At 31.9% G+C, this 27076-nt stretch overlaps 1 protein-coding gene across 1 annotated transcript; it reads left to right on the plus strand.

The window, feature by feature from the left end:
• The first annotated feature begins 2597 nt into the window (after positions 1-2597).
• Positions 2598-26041, plus strand: LOC125678818 (patched domain-containing protein 3-like). The gene is made up of 5 exons (XM_056157234.1): positions 2598-2862; positions 4140-4346; positions 4439-4867; positions 5294-5635; positions 25956-26041. Exons 1-5 carry the CDS (start codon positions 2673-2675, stop codon positions 26039-26041), a joined length of 1254 nt encoding a protein of 417 aa, XP_056013209.1. The 5' UTR covers positions 2598-2672.
• The last annotated feature ends 1035 nt before the right edge of the window (positions 26042-27076 follow it).

Consider the following 27076-nt stretch of genomic DNA (forward strand, 5'->3'; position numbering starts at 1 on the left):
TCTTGATAAAAAAGGGATTTTCTTCATTAAGAGAGGATCAACAAAAATACCCCCCCCCCTAAAAAAAAAACAACAACAAATTTTCGTATATTTAGTGCATTAAAATATTGAAAAGTTCTTGCCGCATAAATCTTTAAGTAGGGTCAAATGTTTGAAACTTATTTGTATATGCAACAGATAAACATGAGTTACATTTGGTTTCAATTCATACCCGCTTTCCACTGAGTGCAAAGTGGTTTTCACTCAATTTCAAAAATAAAAAATATCTTGATGTTATAGTAGTTTTTTTTGCACTTAAAACATTTGTACCTGAATCGTGTATTGCTTTAAAAGTAACATTTTCCCATTAAAAGTAACTGGTAAAAAGAAAATTAAGGATCATAGTGTATACTTTTGACGACAGTTTATCAAACAGGATAATTTTGCTCTTGAGATATATTTTTGATTAAATGTAAAGATTGTTCAAATGCGTGGGATAACATTCAGCAAATCGTTGTGCCGATGCCCGAATTGCATCATGATAGATTTAATTTGTTTTCACGAATTTTAAATGAATTTTAAAATTCATCATAACGAAATCAGAAATATGTTAAACTAAATAAAATCCGTTTAAAGAATTTTCTATTTTAACAACAACTTGAATTAGTTACATGTATATTTAAAAAATCGAATTTGGTTTCTGTGATTTTATTATTGTGTTAGTATGTTGCGCTAGTGAATATTAAAATCTTTTATAATGAATTCAACAAAAATGTTATAAAAGAATAGCTTTCGCATAACGAAATATAAAATTTGATGTAACTCGCAATTATAAAACAATATGGGATCGTCGTGATTTTCAGTCGTTGTAATCTGCGTTATAAAAATTCGATATCATAGATTTTTTCACTGTACTCGATTTCCGAGAGCAGAATTACAACGTTTTCTGAAATTGTTTATCAACAATTTAAGTACTTCAACATGATTTGTTTTAAATCAAATCGATGGAAGTAAGATTGAGAATTTCGTAAATCTTTTAATCCGTTACAATTTTTAAAAAATTGTAATAATTCAAATTTGTAATCTAGACTGAGTGCTTGCTATAAAACGGTTGTTGAACATCTACAGGCTCAAACGTTTTACAAGAAAAAAAGAGCAACATATTACCAAGACGTCTGATTCCACTTTGCTTTTCCAAGGATCTGTGTTAGCCCCTTTCTCATTTTTGTAATCTTTTTTATGATCTATGCGATTGATCACTGTCTTACATCTATTTTCTACAATGTCATGTTACTATGTTCCTATTTGTCACAATAGTTGTAATTCTTTATGATATATTGTAGGAAATTCTTCATCAAATATTTTCGGAATATATAGGGTTTTTTGCTAACCGTTGTTACATTTGATTGTTATAACTAATTTTAAAAATATTAATGACATATCAAATCATTTAAAACTAAGTTTAAAAATGAGTATGTTATAATAAAGTTTATAATTGAATCTAACAAATCAATTTCTTTATCACGAGTTTGAGAATTTAGGGAAACTATTTGATGGATTCTAATATTTCCTTTCCGGTTGTATTCCAACATTCTAGCTCTTTTAGCGAGAAATAGAAATAATCTAGAGTACAATTGTGCAAATGGTTTGCTGGTAATTGAAGCGAATAACATAATTCCATTGTTTTGATAGTAATGAATGACCTTTAAAAAAGGAAATGATTAGATGCATGTATAAGACTTTCTTTTCGCGCAAATGTTGAAAGTATGATTTTTAAACTATGCTAGACGATGAATGTACATGGTATCTGAAGATATAATTAGCATTATTTCATTTCACAGAAGAATTTCGAGAAAATGTCATCTCCAACAGAAGAACAAAATCGAAGCAGAAAATGTTGTCGTAATTGTTACACAAACTATGAATTGTTTTTTGAATCTATATTTGAACGCCTTGGGATCATTATCAACCGTTATCCAGTTTCGATTTTAGTAACATGTATTATTGTTAATTGTGCTCTGATGTCTGGCTTCATACGATTCCAGTCCGAAAACAATGTAGAGATCCTTTACACACCAGAAAATAGTCAATCATTCAAAGACAGGGAATATTTGAGAAAAACGTTCCAAGATCCGACTGCGGAGAATTTTCAACCTTATCAGTTACCTGATTTAGGAAAGTATGCCGACGTTATAATCATTTCAAGAAATAGAAGTAACATAAACTCAACATCAATTTTAACGGAAATAAGACAGATCGACAAATTTATTAAAAAATCTATTTTCATCAAGGACACTGGTGGATCGAATAAATACTATGAGGATTTGTGTGCGACACACTTGGGGAGGTGTGGAATACTTGGAGACACTGTCCTATCCCTTGGTTTTGAAAAGGATTTTCTCTCGGGCAAAGTCTCGTTTCCTATGTACAACGGATCACTTCTTTCACCAATCTTAGCCAATGCTTTAGCAGTTAATGGTACATTGGTTTCAACCATAGGAGTTAAACTACGTTACTACCTCCGTCAGGACAGTTTTCAATCTTCAAAATGGGAACGTCGTTTTCTCGAAAACATCATATTGTTGAAAACTAATTTTACAGATATTTCTTATGCAACATCTGAATCTCTCGGAGAAGAGCTAGAAAAAAACACAAACGGCGATATTCAATTTTTCTCCCTTACATTTACACTAATGTTGACATATGCCTGTTTCGCTTCTTCATCATCATTTGTAACTTGTAACAATGTTGCAAATCGTTTAATGCTTGGGTTAGGAGGGGTTCTTGCGCCAATACTTGGAATAGGATCAGCACTTGGAGCAGTCAGCGCTATTGGTGTGAAATTTACAAGCATTGTTGGTGTGATGCCGTTTCTTGTCGTCGGTAATAATATAATTTATGTCCAGCATTTGTTGAAATGGTGATAGCATGCTGTTCAGAAAGTCGATATATAGCATTTTCTTATATGCTTTATAGCTTAATTTTGTGATAATCTAATTTTCGCCTTCTTTGCAAGTATTTCTGAATCTCAGACAATGAAACTGGCATAAAATTTACACCAATTGTGTATCATATCTTACAAGTATAACTTGGTAAACTTTTCTCGAATACCAAGAGATTTGATGTCGAATGAAGCGAGGGACCAAATAGAGTGGCGAGAGAAAAGTTTAACAACATACTTAGTACATGTTTTGCACGAGTACTTAAACTCTTTGCGTTTTTTGTTCAACGTATAATAACTATCCTTTGTTTCTTATCCTTTAATCAAAATTATCAGAATTTATCTTGATTGGTGCAATTTTATACTGGCTGGTTTTGATCATTGTATCATCAAGGTAAATTTACCAGTATTCAACATACAGGTGATGGTCTACGGTGAGTAATTTTAAAGTATAATCATGTTTTTTCTCTACACATTAAAATTGTTTTCTTTCATGTTGCAAGACTATGTGTCATGTCTGGATTTAAGTCAAAACTTCCTACTAGTAACCTTTTGGACATTAAAATTGGATATTCCTTTTTACTATATTTTGCGCAAAGCGACGTGAACCATTATTTTCCTGTTGCGTTGAATAATTTATATCATCTTTTTGTTTATATGTTGTGAACACTGATTCTTTTCATAAAGAGCCGACATGCATGGTATTCATTAACGAAAAATGATGTCGTGACTTAATTTAATTTCTGTTCAATCTAAACAGTTATTGCATCTTGATGTATAAATCAAATACATAAACACTGTTACAACAAACAATTGAATAGCAGGCTGAGTCTGCAAGTCATCATTACCAATTATTATATTATATTACGCTCACACATATGCTAATTACACTAACAAAACTAGAACAAGAAGGAAAATAAAGTAGGGGATTAAATTCCGTACAGAAAAGACAAACCGTCGGTCCATGGGAAAGTAGATAAGTAAATTACCAACATCAACCTAAACACACTGACAACATTAATGGCGATATCATTTGGTTTCTGATAATACCTCTTATAGAAACTGGGGTTGCTTTATAAATTAAGATAATTCCAATAAGGAAATTTAGTATTCATGAAGATAACTTAATTCGTTGATATATGTATATCAAAATTGCATTTTATATATTAAAACATTATCTGGTATCGATCACTCATACATCAAATGATCCAATTACCAGGCATTGGTATAGACGATATGTTCATTTTGATGTCTGGAATGGCGGATGCACCATCTCTTTCGACTGCGTCAATAAAGGATAGGATGAAATACATGTTGAAAAAGAGCGGGGTAGCCATAACTATAACATCCATCACAGACCTGCTGGCCTTTACAATTGGTGCAACATCAGTCTTTGTTGGCATAAGGAACTTCTGCATTTATACAGGTATTTATTTCTACATTTCCACAACAGCGTCCTTTTATTATATAATAGAGTCATTCTCTAATCATAGATATGTCTCTTATTTCTATTTTCAGGTGTCGCGGTATTTTTCTGTTATCTAAACCAGTTGTTCTTCCTGTGTCCAGCAATTTGTTTAAATGAGAGAAGAACACAACAGAAAAGACATTTTCTATGTTGTTTTAGGACAAAATCTAAGGAATTTTCAAATTCATGGGGACATAAGTTCTTTTGCACAGGAAGTATTCCAAACAAAAGAGAGGAGGTAGAAAGTGGTTTAGAAAAATATCCCAAATTATTTGTAATTCGCTTCCTTTTAAAGCCTCTATTTGGAAAAATCTCTACTTTTGTTCTTTTTCTGGCATATATAGGTGGTTCAATTTACGGCGCGATCAACTTGCAACAAGGTCTTTCTTTGAATAATTTGGTTTCTGATAAGTCTTACTTTTACATATACAGTGTTTGGGACGAAAGCTATTTCACCACAGAACCCATAATTGCGCTTTGTATAACAGACGCAAGGAATTATTCGTCGCAGAGAATACAATCGCAAATTTCGTCTGTATTATCCACTGCATTCGATGACGAAAACATTGATCAAACTTTTCAGATAAGCTGGCTTCAATCATATAAAAATTCTGGCTTTTATAGCATTACATCTGAGGAGAACTTTATAGTAGGTTTAAAAGAATTCATGAAAAAATATCCACAATTTATCAATGACGTTGCCTTTGCTGAAAATCAGTCTTGCATAACCTCCTCAAAGTTATACATCAAAGCTAAAAATATCAAATCCACTGCAACTCAGGGTTTCCTTTTGAAGCGTTTGCGTAGCATCAGTGACAATGCTGCAATATTGTGCCTTTTCTACACATCAGCTTTTATCTTTTACGAACAGTTCATTCAGATTTGGCCGAGCACCTGGCAAACAGTTGGCATTGCTCTTGTAGTTATGTTCTTCATCACAGTGATATTCATGCCTCATCCACTGATGGTTTGCATTGTTATGGTCACGCTTGTTAGCATTCTGACTGGCGTATTTGGTTTCATGTATATTTGGGATCTTACTTTAAGTTCCATTACCATGATTCACTTGGTGATGTCTGTTGGATTTTCGGTGGATTTCAGTGTGCATGTTTGCCATGCATTCCTTGCAGTGAGGTCAGAAACGCAAACCGATATTCTTCAGAAAGCATTTGATAAAGCTGGTGGCCCTATATTCAACGCTGCATTTTCATCTCTGCTTGGGATATCGATGCTCAGCTTATCTCAAAGTTACATTTTTCAATCATTTGGAAAAGTCATGTTTCTGGTTATAGGTTTTGGATTAGTCCATGCTGCTTTATTTTTGCCTCTCGTCCTTTCGATTATTTTCTCACGTTTTTCAAATAGAAATAACGGTAGCAAGCACCCGGAGTTTCATCAAACCAATATAACAAGTAATATTCAAAACAATATTACAATTGGCAATACGCACCAACTGCATGAAAACATTAGACCGATACATATATCTAAAAATAACGCACTAATAGAAGATATAAGTAAAAGTTTTAAACTTATTTCATATATCGAATACCGAGAATGAAATGTACATGAGAAAAGCCATACGACATGTATGCTGTTCATACCCTATCTATAAAGGAAAGGCATATACGTATAAACAGATAGCTATATATTTATCCATCAACAATGAAGCACGCTACTGGGACTTTACCGACCCGATCTAAATTGAATTGAAGATAAAATAAATAAACAATTAAAATCGGTAGAAAAGTAAATGAACGCATAGCTAAATCAGAGCCTTCTGTATTGTGACTAGAAATTTAGTTGACATTTTAGATACATAGTTCGTTATTCAAAATGTTCAAAACACCCTATTGTTTGTCTGGTGATTCATTTATTTCATACTGGAACCATGCATATCTGCATTTAGCAATTTTGATCCCAGTTGTATCAAAGTAACTCGGATGAGCGTTGTAGACTGTGAACATATTATTGGGTTTTTTTCCCATTGAATTTGATTTTTCCCAGTAAGATGTATTTTGTTTTAAATCTTCTAATCCCCACCAAAGAAATATAAACCATAAGTTACAGGCTTTGTTAACCAAACAACTGGTATTCAAATAAAACCGAGGATATCAATTAAAAATGTCCATTTGAAAATCCTAAACACTAACCAATTGCTGTTTGTGTAAGAATGTCAATATTTCTTTGTGTTTGTTACATATTTGATTACAAATTACCCCGTTTAACTGATCAGGAGATAGTCCTCACTGCGATTATGACCGGTCAACAGGTTACTACTCCTTCTAGGCACCTGGTCTCGCTCCTGGTGTTTTCATGCATTCATGTTTGTCATACTCCCATTCTTGAATTCTTTATAGAATATGCAAGATTGATCTCTGTTCGTTGTCTTAACATTTTCATGCATGGTCTTAGTAAGGGGTACGCCATATATTTATGTAGATGTTAGTTTCAAACATCATCGATGATTAATGTCTTTATTTAAAGTAATCTGAATACAGAACACAATACAGATCGTATATTGTAGGAGGTTGTATAGCTTTAGTGCAAACTCCCGGTAAATGTGGAGTTATGATTTAAACCGCGAAAACCAAGTAAATGTATAATCATATTACTTTCTATGTTTATCACCATATGATCTCCCAACTTCAATGGAATGAATGAAATAAAATTGCACTTATCATATTCTCTCATCTATTATGGTTGTATTCAATTCTATATTCCTTTCCTCTTTGGAAAACTTCACCATCATGATGACACGTTTTTTTTTTTATCAGAAATCAAATCAAATCAAATGATGATAAAACACACGTTAAAAACCAAAACATCTGATTTACGAAAGAGTATGCCTTGAAAATCTTACGATTGTAATACTTCGTAATACATAGTGTAACATACAACCTATCATTGGGTCAAATGCTGTCCGACGTGTTTCATACTTATTGTTAAGCCGTTCTTGGCACACTGATTTTGACTGCGGATAACTCCGTTTACCTGATTAGGATATAGGCCTCCCTGTGGATGTAACCGGTCAACAGGGGATGCTTACTTCTCCTAGGCACCTGATCCCACCTCTGATGTGTCCAGGGGTCCGTGTTTGCCCAACTATCTATTTTGTATTGCTCATAGGAGTTATGAGATTGATCACTGTTCGTTATCTTCACCTTGCGTTAATAGACATATGATAGATATATGCATTAGCATAAATATCGTGTAGATGTGCATTATATAATAAACAAACTTTCTCACGCCCACCTAAAGCATTCGAACTGTACTGCAATTGAAACGTATCATCTTTAAATATATTTATTGATCAGTATAAAGGATAACAAGTCAAAACAATATTTTTGTCTTGATCTGTAGCTTGTTGAACCGTCTTATGAAAATAGACATGCACGTATGAGTAGCCTAGAATTAGAAAATCGCAACATTTAATACCGCTCGTGTTCCCTATTCGCACGCATAAATACTATACACCTGCCTTTATGTAATTGTGTAAAATCCTTTGAGGAATGCTACTTCAAAAGAAATTTCTTGCAAGCTCTGTCAGATCATGTATAGTGAATGAAAACAAGCCTTCCGTGAGCTGCGTCCAACGTACACCATACCAACAGCTCTTGAACGTTTTTGTAGATACATGCGCTGCATTGTACTTTTAGTAATTTTATGTTTTCGTAAACAAATAATTATAGAAAACTCAATAACTCAAACAAATTTGAAAACTCATCCTTACAACGAATATATTATGCGTGTCGTGGTTTTCAACATATCTGGCCACGGTTTAGAAATTACCAATTCATGATTCACTTTTAAACTATAAAAGTGAGAAGCTAGACAGTTTATTTAGTGCATTTTGTTTTAGTCATGTCATGCCTGAATATTTGCGATTGGACCAATTCATATTTCTCGTTGGAGCCTTATAATTGTCGAAACAACCTTTTATCGAAATTCATATTTGATTATTCGCGAATATTAATGAAAATCATTTGATGTCTTGTGTTTTGTCTGTCAACTTCACATTCTTATGAATACATGTATATCCAATCAGAATTTAACATACACTTCTGATTTGAAATGTAATGTAAATACACAAATGTTTAAGAAAGACGTTCCTAAGAAGTTACGATGTATTTTGTATAAATGATTGGTAAATATGTATGCATATAAATAAAGAAAATAATTCATGGAGAAATGTTATCATCATTATCATTATTATATATATTCAAACTAACTAATATATACATATATATATATATATATATATATATATCTATATATATATATAAATATATATATATATATATATATATATATATATATATATATATATATATATATATATATAGATACTGTATATATATATATATATATATATATATATATATATATATATATATATATATCAATCAGTATGTGTATGATTGCGTGAGTGCGTGAGTGCGTGTGTGTGTAATTATACTACATCTTGGGTACAGAAATGAAAAGTCATATAGCCTATATTCCAATGTTCCATTAAGAGGCATTTTTTATGGTTCCGTTTGGGATCTCATGTGCCAAAACTTTATTTCTTCTTATAAATCTAAACAAATGTCATAGAAAATACGTCATGTACCAGAAAATGCTACATGGATTGCGATTTTTTTTACTTTATAAAGTTTTAAACTAGATTACATCTTACCATTACATTTCTGTAAATGATCTGTGATCCCTGAATACCAATAATAACACGTTATTATTAGTATACAGAGGTCATAAGTCGTTTACAAAAAAAACAAATGCCTGTGATTACATATGCAGCATTGTCGCCTATTAAATCCGACATATTAAAATGTAAACAATTCACAGAATGCGATCCATATGTCATCGATTCAAATGGCGTGACGTCATCTAGTATCTGTACATTTTGTAATACATGACACATTATATGCTTTAATAGGCAGACCAATCAATCCCTCAAGTGAAAATATATTTTATAATGAAACAGCAAAGTTGCAAGTACTTATTATACAATTATTTAGCAAATGATATTGTTGTGTCAGAATTAGTATCCGACGAGTGTTTACTGTTAATATTTTCCTCACTTATAAATAAAATTCAAATGTGTACGCCTTGTTTAAGATCGAGAAAAAAAGTCAAACAAAGGTATTTTATTCTGCACAGTTTGTCTTGTTCATCTTCTATATCATAAAAGGCCTACCACTTACATGTAACGGTGTACATTGTGAAATTTAAAAAAAAAGGTAGTGTCGTGTTGGGTTGTCAAGGGGGCGTGTCCCCATAGGAAGTTACATTATACAGTATAAACTAAAGCTTTTCAGTTTGCTCAGCCAATCAAATTGCGTGTTATAAGTAAAATTAAGTTGTTAGGAAATAACGTGAATATGATGAGACGTCTTTCAATTACACAAAGACGTAAACGCAGTCATGTTATCATTCACATAAAGGCCAAATATACACAATATCACACGTGACTCACTTTAACCATACGTCAACAGACAATATCATATTCCCATAAAACTTTAGTCTGTTCCATTAAGAGTTTTGAATACGTTATTTAAGAGGTCAAAGTAGTTCAATATTCACCGATTGTGAGGTCGTTCTTGGCACACTGATTTTGACTAAGGACTACGACGTTTACCTGATCAAGATATAGGGCTCACGGCGTGTGTACCTGATCAAGACATAGGGCTCACGGCGTGTGTACCTGATCCTGATCACTCTTCGATATATTCACTTCACAATCGTAACGAACTGAAAATATTGATACTTCTGAACCAGTTCTCCTATTTCTGTTAGGTAAAACTAATTTAAAATGTTACACAGAAGATACGTTTGTTTTTAGGTCAGTTTTATCATTTCAATTAATTGACATCCCGTCAAATAGCATCGTCATCAATCACTTAAGTAAAAAATGCTTTTAAAGTCTGATTCTCTCATGAAAAATAACATTTATTTTAGTAATCATTTGAAGATAAACTACTCTAGTGGTATACATTTTGAGTTAACAGCAAAACTGTGATAATCATAAAATCTAACTTAGGCTATTCCTTACATTTGCAATGTATTTGCAATATAAAATTTTAAAACAAAGTTCCCTATAAAAATGTTGTTAATTGATGTATGATAACTTACGTTCAAGTACGCTCGTATAAACAAAAAACGTATATAGATTTCAAAAACAATTTTGAATCTACTCAAGAAAGGTCAAATAGTGTGAACCATTGATATTGTGTAGTTTGTATATCATTTTTTCCTTCATTGAAAGTTATTCAACTTTCAAATTGTCGTAAGTCTAATAAAGACATTTCATATATATAAATATATATGAAATATATATATATATATATATATATATATATATATATATATATATATATATAAATCACCGTATCTAAAGTTAATCTTTGGAAAATCTTCTAATGGATAAAATGCAGTATTGAAATTGAAACTAAAAATGATAGCACCATCTACATTTATTTCAATGGAAAATTTACAATAAGTTTACGAAGATAGAAATTAAAAATAGACTTTAAAACTTTGCATATGTTCTTACACGATTTATTTTGCAGTTGTCAAAATTCGCTGGCAAAATCTTTCATTTGTTAAATAAAGTATAAACTTATGCGTTACATTTATTTCAAGTGACCCGCATCCTCAGAAAAGCTTATTGGAGGTCTTTTTTTGTCATACGAGGCTTAGAAATCAATAGTGGAATGAATTCATATGCGATATTTCGTCACGTGTTTTCTAGACTTCTAACTGGCGTAGACGTACGATATATTGAGGGTATAAGGATACTTCATCGTTTATCCATCTTTGCATGTAAAATAACGAACTTTGTATTCTATAGTTAATGGTAACTGATAAAACGTGGTACTACAATGTTTGATAACTAAATATAACTAGTTTATAATTTTTGGGTTGAGATCACATTTTGTTCAGAAAAATGTTCAATGCACCCTTCAATAGTTGTACAATTATACAACGATGTGACAAATCGCATAAATGAATAAAAGGAACTTTGTTACAATGAAAAGCAAAGTAATGACAGTATTAATATTGAAAGATGGTGGCATAGGTTGCGAAAAGCTTAACTCAGGTGAACTTTAAATCAATACAGAGGCAGTAATTGTCTGAATGAGAAATCATTACTGGTAATTCATTTATCAGTAATGATTCAATAATGGTAAAACATGGTATAAGAGTCCTTGGAGAGTTTAATAAACTCTAAAGAAACATGTACATGTGGCTCAAATTGCAGTTTCCAAAATTTAAGTAAGATCATGCCTTTTAAATGAGCAAATACTTTGTTTTCTGAAGAGAATAGAGAAAAATGAAACACACATCCATGTACTGTTTTCCTCTTGAGCTTGTATACAATTATCAATTCTAATTGTATACTTTTGTCTACTTAATCCACAGAAAGAACTGTATGTTAAGATGTGATTAATTATTGACTTTACAGTAAAACCAAACTGTCGGCAAACCATCGATGTACGCATTTACAAAGCTTTTTCATATATGTATCATCTGTCTTGATAAACAGAATATATTTTCCGTTTTCCAGAAATTCATATTTTTATTTTTTATTGCGCAATTTTGACTAAGATTTAAGGTGTTCGACTTTATGCACAGATAATGGAGAAGATTAGTGCTTATAGAAAGTTAGCGTGATAAATAAGTGCTGTAAAATCTTACTTACATGCCTAGTTAAATATCAATATATAAATCGAATGCCCTTAATCTATATATTCAGCAAAGGACAACTAAAGTTTTCCCGATTTTTTACACACGAGATCCACGTGTTCCATCTGACAATCGGCTGACATTTACTGATTGGGAAGTTTGTTAATGCCTCATGGCAATGGGGGAAATGTTTAAACCAAACTGAAATTCTACGGCATGTAGTGTGATTGTCGAACTTCTTCATTACAAATTCCAAAAAACACACACACAAACAATATAATCTATTGTAGTTATTTAATTCAAGTTTGGGAAAGTTCCCAGTTGTTTCCACACTAAGGTAAAATGTATCTACTGTCGAACTCACGAGCAAAGTTCTTGCATTTAATAAGTGGAAACTGAATGTCATAATTAACGCTAATTTCACATCAATTACTGCAATTTGATGCTACCACCAAGCAATTATTGCCGTTAACAACGTTGACCAATTGATTCCATTTTTGATTTGAAATATCCACACAATTAGCATACAATTATCAAAATATTATGACTAACGGTTCCTCAGCTTTGGCTAGAGGAAACTCCTTGCTTTGCGTAATGCGTACAATATCAAAGACACCGGAATTCACGAGGTGAAGGGATAATCGTTTTAAAAAATAAGTCATGTATATTTGGTCCGATGGGCTTGGTAATTTGGAGTATTTGTTCAAACATCCTTCATACTATCCTTAATTAAATCAACAAACTAACAAACAAATCATAAGACCAACGTTAATTAATATCAATATGATTTACTCCACAAATTACCAATGATTTGAAATTTTTAAAAAGTAAAGTTGAAACAAGAAATCGCCCCATTTAAACAACTTACAATTGCGTATGGTAAATAGATCTTTATGCTTTAGATAATCAGCATTTTGATAGTATTTTGTAAGAAAAAGTGCACTGTTTATTATATTCACTGAACAAAATTTTGTATTCGTGTGATGCCGTGAAAACACGCCGGGACATTCAGTGGACACGTCTTCTTCTATGGTGGGTATTCAGATTGAAGGTTGGCAGATAAACCGCAACTTCAAAGGCGCCGACTATTGAATACAATGCCGTGATATTAGGTATAATTTATGAAACTAGTAATATTTCATACCAGTATTCCGGGATTATCTCCGCATAAATAGCAATGATTTTTATTGAAAAAACTTTTCAAAAACTGTTTATAATCATACACATATGATTTTGATTATAAAAAGAAATCTATTTTAATGATTTTTAGCCTGCAAAATTCTGCCACTAGGGTCACCGTGTATATACAGCAACGCCCACTATGGTAACAGCATAAGACAGTGGCTATAAATAGCCATCGTATAAATAGTTTATTTTCTTTCAGAAATGTTCATGGTCCAAATCTTATGTTAAAAGTGTTATGTTTTTTCTAAAGTAGATCTTGTAAAGTTGTTCATTATTTTGCTTGCTGTCATTGCAAAAGTGCCATGTTGTGTTTTGAATTAAAATTTCTCTACAAATACAAGTCAGACTGATTGATAATACTCTTCCCTTTCTTTTTTGATAAAAATGCTACTAGCTTTTACCCTATAAGTTTGTCATGTGTAATTTTTATACCACTAGAGTGGTTAATATACCAATAGTATCCCCTTTTGTACAAAGATCCAGCAACTGTAAAACATCACACAATTAAATTGAATCCCAACTCGTAAAAAATATATATCACGGGCAATTTTTCTTTAAAAGTAATTAAAGTTTAGATCAATTCTTACTGAAGATATTGATCTGGCTGATGGCAACAAGATAAAACCACGCAGACCTTATCATAAAGAAATCCCATTAATTACATACTAAGTTTATCCTGCTTTGAAAAAAAATGATATATTGGATGGTGTATTGGACGTATCGTTGATGCACTTTTGCCTAATATATAACGTTTCAAAATATGAGACGTTACGATATTATCTACATGAAATTTGAATCGAAGAATATTACCCTAAAATTGCAATCCTTCAAATATGTGTTTTCATTGATGAAAGATTAGGATAACGAACAGTGATCAATCTCATAATTTCTATAAAGAATACAAAATCGAGAATTGGGCATACTGGACATTTTTTATTGTTTCATCAAATAATAGAAAACCCCATGTAAGCAAAACATATCTTGAAGTTTGCTCATGACACCGACATTTTTTCATTGACTCGTTGAAAAAAAAAATGTTATGATGTCACCATCGAAAGAGCGATACAAGCTCTCAATTATTCTCTATGATTATTTGTGATTTTTTTAATGATAAAAAGGTGTTTACTTTGCGAAAAAGCAATTCTAGAGTCTCTGTGCTTTGGTGCATAATATAAATATCTAATAAAACATCCCTTAGCGACTCAGGTAAACGTTCTAATTTTTAAAAGAAAAATTATCAAAATTGAAAACGTCATTTGTAAATATGTTCTAAAATTTCTGAAAAAAATCGTAAACAATATGTCAATTAGATAAAAAGATACATAGGAGATATGTATTGAAAAGAAATGGTCAAAATTCAGAAATATGGCGATTGTTCAAATTTGAACAAAGCTCGATCAAAACTATAAAAATCTAGCCATTGAGAACGTTACAATCAGAAAACTCCATTCCACTGATTTAAAATAGTTTACAAAGTAACGGAATTTATGTAGGAAGCTATTTGTTGATGAAAAGTGCAAATATATTAACAAATCATTTTTCAATTATTATTATTATCAAAATTTATAAAGCGCGCAATTTTACAAACAAAAATGCAATCAATGGCGCTGTACATGCAAATTAATTAAAAAAGAATTACAAGTTTAAAATATTAAAATCGACTAATTGTCAGCATAGCAAACCATTGCAAATTTTCAATTTTCACATCTATTTCTTAAACACTTAGACATTGGAACGTTTTTCTGAGTTATCTATGCATGGTGTATGAGATATTCATAATATACACCACATACCAGCAAACCTTCGACTTGAGAATCTCTCATTTGTAAATAAAACATCCCTTTTTAATCAGTCCGGACCAAAAATTACAAAAACATCATATGGATTGATTGAAAGCTTGTATGCCCTTTTCAATAGTGAAATCATGCTTCATATCAGGTGCTTAAACGAGCCATTCTACAACTCTTTAGTGTATGTACGGTCATAACATACCCAAAGTTTGAACGCATCCAATTAAGAAGGATTTTGCTGTGTTTAATTGGAGTTTTCTATTACTTAATCACACGGCATTAATGCAAGAAAAGTACCAATAGAATATGTTTCTTTCAACTTTCCAATTTTTTTTCCCAATTAATTTTCAATGATAAACAATTCATAATTAAAGATGGTCTCAAAGGAAAATGTTGTGGTAAACAAATTTAGCAATAATAAAACATTTACAAATAATTTTACAAAATTATATGACAAAATATTTAATAGCTCATGTATTCGTAATATACAGACACATGTCATTGAATTATTTACTACATGTATTCATGAGGTAAGCATGTGCATGATAGCAACAAGTGAAAAGATATACATAAATGAAAACGTGAATGTACACAATGACCCCAGCATTGTCAAACCAAAGTGACATTATGATTTGGGGTTTTAATGGAGGAGACAAACTAAAACGATATAAATACTAAACGATCTAACGCATTAAGTCATAGACAAGGAAGTACTCCAATCTGTCTCATCAGACTTGAATTATAAGTTCTGCATGAAAAACAAATTGATATAGCGTTTAGGTCCACCATTGTATAATAAATGATTTTGACATAAAACCTTCGGTCATAATTCATTTGACATTAAGTGCTGTTCAAAAAGAGAGGTTTTCAGAATCAGACTTCACGTGAGAAATTTATTCAGAACAATAAAATTCCTAATGATTTATGGGTAGTTTATCATTAGAATGGTTTATATATGGGATTTACATTGTTCGTTGTATTCCTTTCTTCACAATGTAATGATTCCTTTATCAAATATGCACACAATTTTCATCATATGAAAGGGAAAGACAACTGACAGTGTTCAATCTCATAATTCCTATAAGGAATACAAAATAAAGAGCTGGGCAAACATCTTACACAATATCTGTATTCGTAAATCTGATTTTGTTTATCACTTTGTTTTGAAATATAATAGGATCCCAAACGACTTTCTACTTACGTAGGAATATTATTGATTTAACAATCTCCGGGTGTAACGAGTTAATGAAACCATTTTAGTGTAAAGTAAATCTGAAATGGATTAAGGCACTAAAAGTACCGGGAAGCGCTTTATTTAATTTTTTATGTCAATTAATCTGCATAGTTAATGGGAAGATAAGGAAATATGTTATACATGTAATACTTACATTTGGCAATATCATATTTCAATGTACTTCTTCAGTTAGTAAAAGTCCAACTACCCTTAACAAAATTGAGATTCTTCAAAACCATACTTCAATTAATAAAGGTTTCATATTGTATCAAATATCACAATTTATTTTCTCAAACATATCCATAAGCATGATTTGAATTCGTGAATGAATTTGTATCTATACACAATATTCTTGATTAACAGAATTGTGTACACCGGTTTTAAAAATTGCAGTATATTATTCATTATCAACATATTTTAATTGTTAATTTGATTTTATTTGAACATAAATGTACAAAGGAAATGTTTTTACAAGTTCTAGCAACTTAAGAAACCTCTCCCGTATACAAAATATGTTATATATGTGCAAATAAAGATTGTCCTACCCGATAAAATACAATAATCGTTATAATATACAATATACGTATGTATAGGTCCATGTAAGTACAGTAAAACTCGAATATAGCGAACACGGATATAGCGAAATTACGGCTATAGCGAAGTGAAAACGATTTCCCCGGCAAATTCTAAATATATTCTATATAAAAATTTGCGTCTATAACGAACACGGATATAGAAAATTTACGGATATAACAAAGTAAATTCCTATTCCCCTTGAATTAAAAATGAGCATAAAAATCACCTTTTATAACGAATTTTTTTTTTCATTTTCAACTGTTTGTGATTTTTAACAATCGTTTTCCATTGACATAAAGGATCCACACTTATTACAAAATTTATGTTTGTATTTTTTTCAAAAGAAAAAGTTGTTAACGCAAAGCAATACTTACACATACGTCTAGGAAATATATTGTCGGTATTGTTTACTATTCTCGTTAATTAAATTTGAAGTTTGATTGCATTTATTTTTTATCGTACACTCCTTTATTTGTGTAAAGCAACAAATAAATGACAATTGCAATAGACTGAACATGTATGTATTGCGCAAAATGTTGTTGACATTTCTCTCTCGACATGTTCTTGCATGACTTAATAATCCATCAAGATAAATTATCATATATAAATCAATGTGTATATTTCTTGTATAAAAATATATCTTCTCGAAAATATATAGGCTTCATTTTTCTTAAAGACAATACAAACACAAGTATATCGATTGCTGCTTTCTTATATAACTGGTATACATGTAGAACAAATCAGTTTTATAACGAATTCGTTATATTTGAATTATGAATTCGCTATAAACGTATAGAGAATTACGCTTACAGCGAATTTTTATAGAGGGTCCCCAGAAATTCACTATATCAAGAGTTTTACTGTACATAATTAGGCATCAATGCAAAACATATTTTTTTAAAAAATATGATATACAGGTCATATGAAAACATCATATGCAGGTAATAACTCAATATGGCTACATAGATATGGGACGTTGACGATGGAGAAGCTAAAATCACCCGGTTTGTCATAAAGTTGAGTTGTTAATTTGACGATATTTATTTGTGATAAAATATCTAAGATGTGGAGGACTATCTTCTGAAATAGTCAAATGCATGGCTCATAATTTAGAGGCTCAGGCTTTCGGGGGAGGTGGGTTAAAGGGTGGGGACTGGGGAGTGTCGAACTGATTTCTGTGCTTAAAACTTCCAATTTTCCCTCTTTTGTTATTGAATAAGAATTGTATGTATATTTTGATGGATCATAAGTATGTGTTTAAAAAATCTCAATATTGAGGTTTAAATGCACATATGAATCTCTATGTATGGGATATGATACTCTGGTGATCGTTAAGGTTCGTGGGCCTATTGTATGATATTAAGAATAAGTATTAGGGGCATATTGTACCACCAAAACTTATACAGAATTGTGTTAAACTATTTGTATTTTTTCATATTGCTGAAATACATATATGCCGTCAAAGTTCCACATGGAACAACCTTAATGTTTGTATTATTCACGATTCTTTTCTTGATAATTAAATCGAAAAATATTACCCAAAATTGAAATCCTTCCAAAATGTGTTTTTATTGATGCATTATATAGATATATTGCTGACTATTTTCACTCTTTTGATTAGATCATAGTAAATCTCACATAATCACAGCGTTTATAAGGTCATAAGATACTCAAGAATTTGGACGCATCAAATGAAATAGGATTTCGTTGTGTTTACTGTGGGATTGTCTACTATTGGATAATACAACATTAACTTCCGAAATGAATTTCAATATTGTGTAACCTTTTCTATTGAATTTGTGTAACATTTTTCATTGAATTTTGAATTGAAGATTTGTGAATAACTCAGAAAAGATGGTTTTATAAGAAAATCTTGTGATAGATATGGGATGTTAATTAGCAATATCAAAACATTTATAAATACAATTGTAATTTTACAACTATTTGCAATAATATTTTAAAGTATCCGATACCTTTAATATACAGGCACAAATCATTAAATTATTCCCTAACCATCAGGTAAGTACTAGTATGTGTGTGCTAGCAACAAATGCAACGATTGACATAAATGCATGCGTGCATGTACATAATGACCCCAAGACTGAAAGATGGAACCATTTAAAATGATATAAAACCTAAAGCGATGCAACAAATAAAATCAAAGACAGGAAAATACTTCAATCTGTCTCGTCAGACAGCACTTGAATTATTATTTGTGCATGAGAATATATTTGATAAAGCTTTTAGGTCCACCATTGTATGATGGATTAGCTTGTCATAAAAAAAACTTCAGTTTCCATTCATTTGACATTACCTCCTCTTCAAAATGAGCGGTTTTCAGAATCAGACTTGAGATGAAAAAACATGCATGGAACTTTTTCCTTTGAATAAAATCTCTATTGATTTATAAAGGGTTTATGAGTAAAATAATATATATATAGGAATGATGAAATTGATCAATGTTCATAATCTGTATTTTCCATAATGTAGTGATGTTTTCCTATAATATACTTATAGGCTCTATAATATCTTACATTAAAACATTATACAATATAATCCCCAATAAATGTGTGATAACATAATAATTATGAATTCTAATGATTCAACAATCTGTGGGGGTAGTGAATTAGTGAAAGTAGTTTTACCTGCAATGAAATATGTTACTAGAAGTACTGGAAAGCGATATATAGGCTTGGTCTTAAAGAGGTTCGCACCTGAGATTTGGAGTAATGTCAATTTTGTGGGAAGTGTATTTTTTATTTCTACATTTGAAGGAGAATTAGAAATTAAAATGGAAAACTGGGGTCGCAATGCTTGTTATTGAGCTACAGTGTTCTAAACATGACCCTTTTTGCACTTAAAATCAGCTCAAGATTTAATCAATTAAACTTGATTTATCTGTTGGTGTCAATACAACACAGGCAACACAAATCAATCATTAAATAAAAATAACCATGTCTTCTAACAAATCAGATTTAAAAAAATTAAATCAAGTAGTGGTAATAAATAATGACCATCTTTGACAGTTTAAAAGACATATTAGGAGTAATGTCAATTTCTACAATTCAACACAATCTTCAAGGTATTATCTTAATATTCAAAATGGAACTAAAAAAAAGTGGGGGCTGGAGATCAAATTTTTAAATTATTGGCAAAAGTGTTCAATTTTTATACACAATTTCGAGTAAATTATTTTATTTTAAATTCACACTTTCATTGTTATATAGTAGCGAAATAGCCATTAGAAAAAAAATATATACAGAAGGATAGTGATTTTAAAAGACACACTGACACTGTATTTGTGTGAAGTCATCTAAAGATCACTTGGATATATTATTACTTAAGTGAATCAGTAAAATAGTTTTGAATGCACAAAACACTTGTCTTCAAACTCTTGTTGTATTTCATGAATGGAGAAATAGATATCAAGTAATGAATGAAATAATTTGAATCCAAAACAAATGCAGTACACATTGACAACTCTAGAGCAAGTGCATTTTTATGTTAATGCGTAATGCGTAATAATATGTTTATAATAATATATTTATTTTTAGAGATTATACAATTCGCAGGCAAATGTTAACGATCACGTCAAACGTATTACATTAATTTTGGAAATATCTTTATAAATACATTCGCATCAATCCCACACAAGCAAAAACATCAATTCAACAAAAACGCATGTATAGTGTGAAAAAGTATGAAAACGCGTATCAGAACAGCGCTCTTGCGCAATGTTGTAGAAATGAATGTAGAATATAAGTAACAAATATAGTTTTATGTTTGAAAATACATAAGGGCATGGATTGTTACGCTTAAGCCAGCATGTGTAAGTGCTTCGTAGAAAGTATGCTTTCGTAAGTTTCGCAGTTCATTTCCCTTATGTAGTTTCCAAAACTAAATCAAAGTAATATAAGGAAATGATAATCGGAAATACACTGTTTACGACTGGATGAACATATTCGTATACGTAATTCGCAGTGCTAAATATATAGTTGATTATCCACCAACATTTATGAAAGGCAATACATAGTCGAAAATGTCCCGTAGCTTTCAAGATCTGTTGTCTCTTCGCAAACACCAAAGATGGAACCATGTGTATAGGAGGAGTAAAATTCCTTCGTTGAACCTTATATTCGACGTTAGTTCTATATTTCATATCAGGCAAACGGAGTAATCCACAGTCAAAATCAATATGTAAACAATGATTAGTATAAAACACCCCTGACAGAACAATTTTCAACCTAATGACAGGTTGTATTTGCAAATTATATCATTATAACGACCATAGAATTTGCGAATAAAGCTGACTTTAAACGAGGCCGTTGAACCCCCTATAACACCAACTTGTCAGTAGCCTTCCTTGATTTGAAAATTATTCATACGCAGATCATGCCACGAAATGACACCCATGAGTAGATGAGTAAGATTTCAATATCGCACCCATTGCCATACACCTGAGAGTGATTTCGTAGCATTTTCTACGTATGATAAATTGAAATTTCAATTTCATGTTGACGTCTCCATTTGAGTGAAAAACAATTCCAGCGGAAGATTAAGCAATATACAACCAACCAATCAACATCGTGCTAACGTCTGCCGCGGCACGGGATCGTGCTAATGTCTGCCGCGGCACGGGATCGTGCTAACGTCTGTCGCGGCACGGGATTTCGGTTTTAAGGTCTCCTTTGAAAAACCCGCGACTCTCATTTCTAAAGTCCGACCGTTTAGGATTGGAACGGTTGCTGTTTGTTTTTACTCGTAAGTTTAATGCGGCTAGAGTAGAAGTGGAGCGAACTCTATACGAATTTATTTTGTGAGAAAGCTGCTGATATCATACAAACTCCACACAACACTTCACTATGTAACAGTATACTCTCCTATATTTTCTTTAATTGATTTGTGCTTTTCCCATTGAGTGAAGAAATACCTATCTATATTTTCTCATCATATGTCTTTTTAAGAACGCTTCCCAATACACATTGTTTCCGTTAGTCAAGAATAGAAGAGCTCATGCAGAATACTGAAAGAAATTAATAGATTTATTTTTGTCGAATTTGTTATCTGCCATTTCTAGATGCCCTCGCAAATCATAAACGCGATTGAGAAAAGAATTCCTACCCAAATTGTGGAGTCAAATTGTCGTCAACTGTCACTTAAATACAAACAAAGTCTAAAGATGAAGTATACATATAAAACATTTGTACTGATGATTTATTACAAAACTGACATTTAGCAATATTTAAGTCCCCCACGTGAGATGATAAAGAAAGAGGCATTATTTGTTTTCTTTGATAGTGCATGTAGTTGAAGATGCCATTGAAAAAATTCACCACGAGAAACCATTGTCAACAGAGGCACATAAATTGTTTAACGTTAAATATGTCAACGAAAAATTTATCATTGAACATCTATTGTTATACTTTCATGTTATTCAATCGAATGTGATTGGTCAAGACGCATTTGAAGAAAAGATATTATTGCCCTTTGAGAACAGAAACCACGTCATCTGGAGTTCTAATATCTGGCAACGGGAAACAATACTTGACAACGGGTGATATTATATAAACATTGCATGTAGTTGAGGATAACATTGAAATACAATAGAAATATCTTTCCGGGAATATGAACGCAATATGAAAATGACCAGGTTTGTTTTATTAAGATGACCTGTGACAAATTGAGAATTATGTTCTTAATTCACATATTCACCTGAACATGAACGATCTATCAAATAAAACCAAGACACGTATCATAGGATAAGATTGCATGTATGAGTACAGCAAGCATTTCACATAGATATTATATCTCAGAGTTCATTATTCAATTCATTTCATTCTTCAAAACACTAAAAAACTAAAAGGCACAAAAATATATCATCATCGACTTTGATTTTCCGCCGGGGGATATTTCAAAAGTAGGTTATCAAAATAGCTGCCATCCCTGTGACCTTTCTGTACATTTACATATGATTGAGGATAGAAAGAAATCGAGGCTAAAAATGACGTCAAAATGTACGGTTTATGTCGGCTGTCGTTATCTTCTCAGCGTTAAATGAATAGGCGGATCCTGCAGTTATCCTTATATACATGTACCCCCACCCCTTAATGGGCATTTAAAGTAAGGGAAATTTCATAAATGATATACATATTCATAAAATAATGAGTTGCCCAATTATTTATTTTGCAGTGCTTATAGGAGTTAAGAGATTGGTCACTGTTCGTTATCTTCACCTTTCATACATGTATGTTTTAAAATGAATTATAACTTACCGTACCTAACGGAATTATGCTTATCACTTTGGGCACGCCAATGACCATCACATGCTTCGCTCGGCCCAACCTTCACATCGTGTATATACGAAAGCCCAGAAGGCTCATTCGAGATTCGAAATTCAAATTAACCAATCAAAATGTAGGTCACAATAGATTAAAGGTTAGAGGGTACATGCATATACATGTAAACTTAAAATATGACATGTACAGAAAGCTTATTATTTCAATATGTTTACCAAACAACGAAAAATTTCTTCTAAAACTATAAATGGTTTGATGTATGCTTAGCAAGCGGGAAAGGAGGCAGACAGAAAACTTGTTCCAGCTCCCACATATTAATTCTGCACTGTATGTGATAACCACTTCAAATAATAACGAATACACATCATGATCTACCTTAAAGTGAAATCGTATATGAAACCGATGATACCCCTCCAACAATTGATTCTAATTTGATTTCTTTCAGTTATCTATATATAAACAATGGAGGAAATTCGAACCATGAATATATATTGATCTCGGATCTATATCATATCTTTTTACATTTTCTAAGCTCCAGTTAAATACGTGAGTGATGACGACAGAATACCAATCTATCCACGTTTTAAAAATTATCTTATGCACTGATTCATATTATATCAGCCTACGAACATGTACCGCAGGAACTGGTAATTTTGTCTGTAATATAATAATAGTAGGGGTCTATACTATGTCACATTCTAATATTTATTAGGGGGTGATATAGAATAGAACCCTACTATTACTATTACGGATAAAATTACCGGTTCCTGAGATTATACATACTTGAACATAGAACATACATGTACAAATATGAATCAATGGGACAAGCTAATTTTTTAAAACGTGGATAAATTAGAGTTCTGTGGTAATGACTAATGACGCACGTAGTTAAGCTTCCTGTTCAAACAACAACAACAAAATCTAAAAAGAGACAACATAGATGGGAGAGAAATAATTATTCATGGTTCGAAATTCCTCTATTATTTACACCCAGGCGCATATAAAAAATGAACTGGTGAGGAAGATATTTGTACAGGCATCTGAAATATGGACACTACTACCAACACCACCCCACCACCCCTTTTCTGAGTATTTTCTGCGGCGATAAATTCTCCGAAATGTGTGGATTCCTTGTCGATCCCATCCCTATATCGATTTATATATGATCGTTTCACGCTTTTTGTAAGCTATAGAGATTCGCCTTCTACCGGTATATTTACAATTTGTTATACCAATAGAAGGATAGGCCAATCTCTAAAGCGTACAAAAAGCGTGAAACGATTATATAAATCAAAATTTATGTTTAGCTTAATTACGTGCTTATCATTATTATATAACTTTATATTTATATTAATATAGACCAGCCTTGCAAAACTTCAAAATGATAGCAGTTTGTAGTGTACATTGTACTTGTAAGCTGACCTTGTCCTGGGATGGAAATAAAGACATAACATTATGTTTACCTATATACAAGTTTATTTTTTGCACTGATTGTATTTTATAACAACACCCCCCTCCCCATTGTGGCTGTTGTTGGTCTTGGCAACTAGGCAATGAGTAAAATTTTAAAGTTTTACATTAAAATTTTACCATGTAAATTACACCTGTGTATTGACACCCAAATGGTACAGGCCAAAAACACATCATTGCCTAATGTTATATCATAAAATCAAGCAACAAATTTAGCAGATCTTCTCATTCCGGTTGACGGCAATGAGACGATTTGCAATCACCCCCAAACATCAATCATTAAAATGTCAATTTTCAATTAAACAAAAAACCATATGACTATGATTCCGGTGAGCGGCAATCAAAGTGTATCATATATATATGTGACCAAATTGTCACCAAATAATTCAATACATACAATATTGTCCAATCAAATCATTCAATGTCCAATCACAGGAACCAGACGAGCATTCTTCCACATGGCGGAAATGGTTACAATATTAACCATTGAAGCCACCGCCACCAAGGAGGGGGGGGGGGAGGGGGGGGGGAAGCGGCTAGTTCCTGGAGCCAAGACCTTGCCACAAAATACCCCGTCCAAATTCTAGTATAACTTTGGATACACTTGCCATCCATTCGATATAAATTGTTCTAACCCTGCACTAATGTTGTTGAGAAAAATTTCATTGCCTATATTTGATATATGGACCCCATCTGCCTCAAAAAGATTTGTGTTTACAATTTTGATATCCAAATACTTGATATAACATCCCTCATTCCTTATTATATAAGCCGCCACTGAACTGTTGATTCTTTTTGCAGAATTATTCATTTTTTCTATGCTATCTGATGAATACCAGTTCTTTCTAGGCAATATTTGTGACCATACAAGCTTTGTATTGGGTAAAAGTTTCCAAATTTTGTCAATTGTACCTTTCATATCTTGTATAAGCTGTTTGATTGGTGTGTGCCCAATATTATTACCACCACAATGTAGAATAATGTAATCAGGAGGGTCAGCAACTTTCAGCAATGTTTTGATCTTGTTGTACATTTCATACCAACCCATACCCCCTTTTCCTTGCCACCAAATAGACACATTTAATCTATCCATTAGTCCCAAGTTAACTCCATCTGGTCTGATTCTAGCTGCTAAAAATGCTCTTTTGACTATTGATGAGCCCACTACCCATACTTGTTGTTCTGAAAGTGTATATATATAGAGACATGACAAGATTATATAATTATATGACTTGAAACCATTTTCATATATACTTAAACATATGACAGTCTTAAGGGTTACACCTACATTTATATTATGATTACATCCTAACATAAATTTTGTATGCTTTAGATTTCCATCTTCCTGCTTTACAGATTTCTTCTTCTGACATACCAAACATTGCTGCACTGGTTGCTGCCCCAATTCTAAATGAATGAGACTTGTATTTTTTACCTTCTAACCCTATTATCGACAAAACTTTATTTAAAACTGCCGTAAATTGGTATCTAGTTAGTGGTTGTCCACTAAAATGACAGAACAACTTCCCCTGCACTGAAGGTCGTATTGCTAGATATTCTTGAATAATCTTAATTGGTTGTATTTGAGACCCAAATTGGCTATTCTGAATAGTAATTGTTTCTCCTTCCCCTATTTGATCCACTTTGGAATGCTTTAATTTTATTTGGATTTTATTTTCTTCTGTAAACATTGTTATGTCTTCATAAGCAATTGCATGTCCCAGATCGTTTTGGTTTTTTTTCTGTCATTTCTCCAACTCTAAAGAAACCAAAAAATGCTAAAGTGTAGGCGGCTTGAAACAGTTTGCATTCATAGTAGTTTGTACAAACCAAGTGCAAACGTTGTAGTATTTGATTTAATATATTTGATGTAATTGGTATTTTTTCTGGTATCTTGTTTGCTTGTGGAGCCAATTCCTGAAATGTTTTAAACTGTTTACGTGACAGTGCATCTGCGATACTATTTTGTGTACCTGCTATATGTTTTGCCTTGAATACTATGTTGTTTTTTAACAGTATAAGGACCAACTTTCTTATCAAAAACATGATTCTTTTTGATTTTGATGTTTGTTTGTTAATAATTGACACCAGTGCATTGTTGTCAATGTACATTATGATCCTCTTGTTCTTAAACAGCATTTCGCCCCATATGTAAATAGCTAATACAATGAGCACCAGCTCCAAAAATGACATTTCTTTAAAAATACCTCAATCCCATTTTGTTGGCCAAGGCCAGAAAACCCATCTACCTTCCCAGTATGCCCCACATCCCAAATCTGGATTGCCTGTACTATCTGTAAACAATTTCATATTTTCGTTACTCAGCCAATCACTCTCATGCAAGAGTCTAACACCATTGAACTGTTCTAAAAAAAAAAAAATGTAACCAAGTTTTAACATCTTCCCTAAACTCATTTGTGATTTTGATATGATGATGAGCTTTTGTCACCCCAC

The sequence above is a fragment of the Ostrea edulis genome, chromosome 2 (genome assembly GCF_947568905.1).
Source record: "Ostrea edulis chromosome 2, xbOstEdul1.1, whole genome shotgun sequence".
In the NCBI taxonomy this organism is placed as follows: domain Eukaryota; kingdom Metazoa; phylum Mollusca; class Bivalvia; order Ostreida; family Ostreidae; genus Ostrea; species Ostrea edulis.

Excerpts from the sequence above, each read along its gene's own strand:
- LOC125678818 (XM_056157234.1), top strand. The coding sequence starts at position 2,673 with ATGTTGACATATGCCTGTTTCGCTTCTTCATCATCATTTGTAACTTGT. Across the intron at positions 4,347-4,438 it reads GAACTTCTGCATTTATACAG|GTGTCGCGGTATTTTTCTGT; the intron begins GTATTTATTTCT and ends TTCTATTTTCAG. Across the intron at positions 5,636-25,955 it reads GATGCTCAGCTTATCTCAAA|ATTTCCATCTTCCTGCTTTA; the intron begins GTTACATTTTTC and ends TGTATGCTTTAG.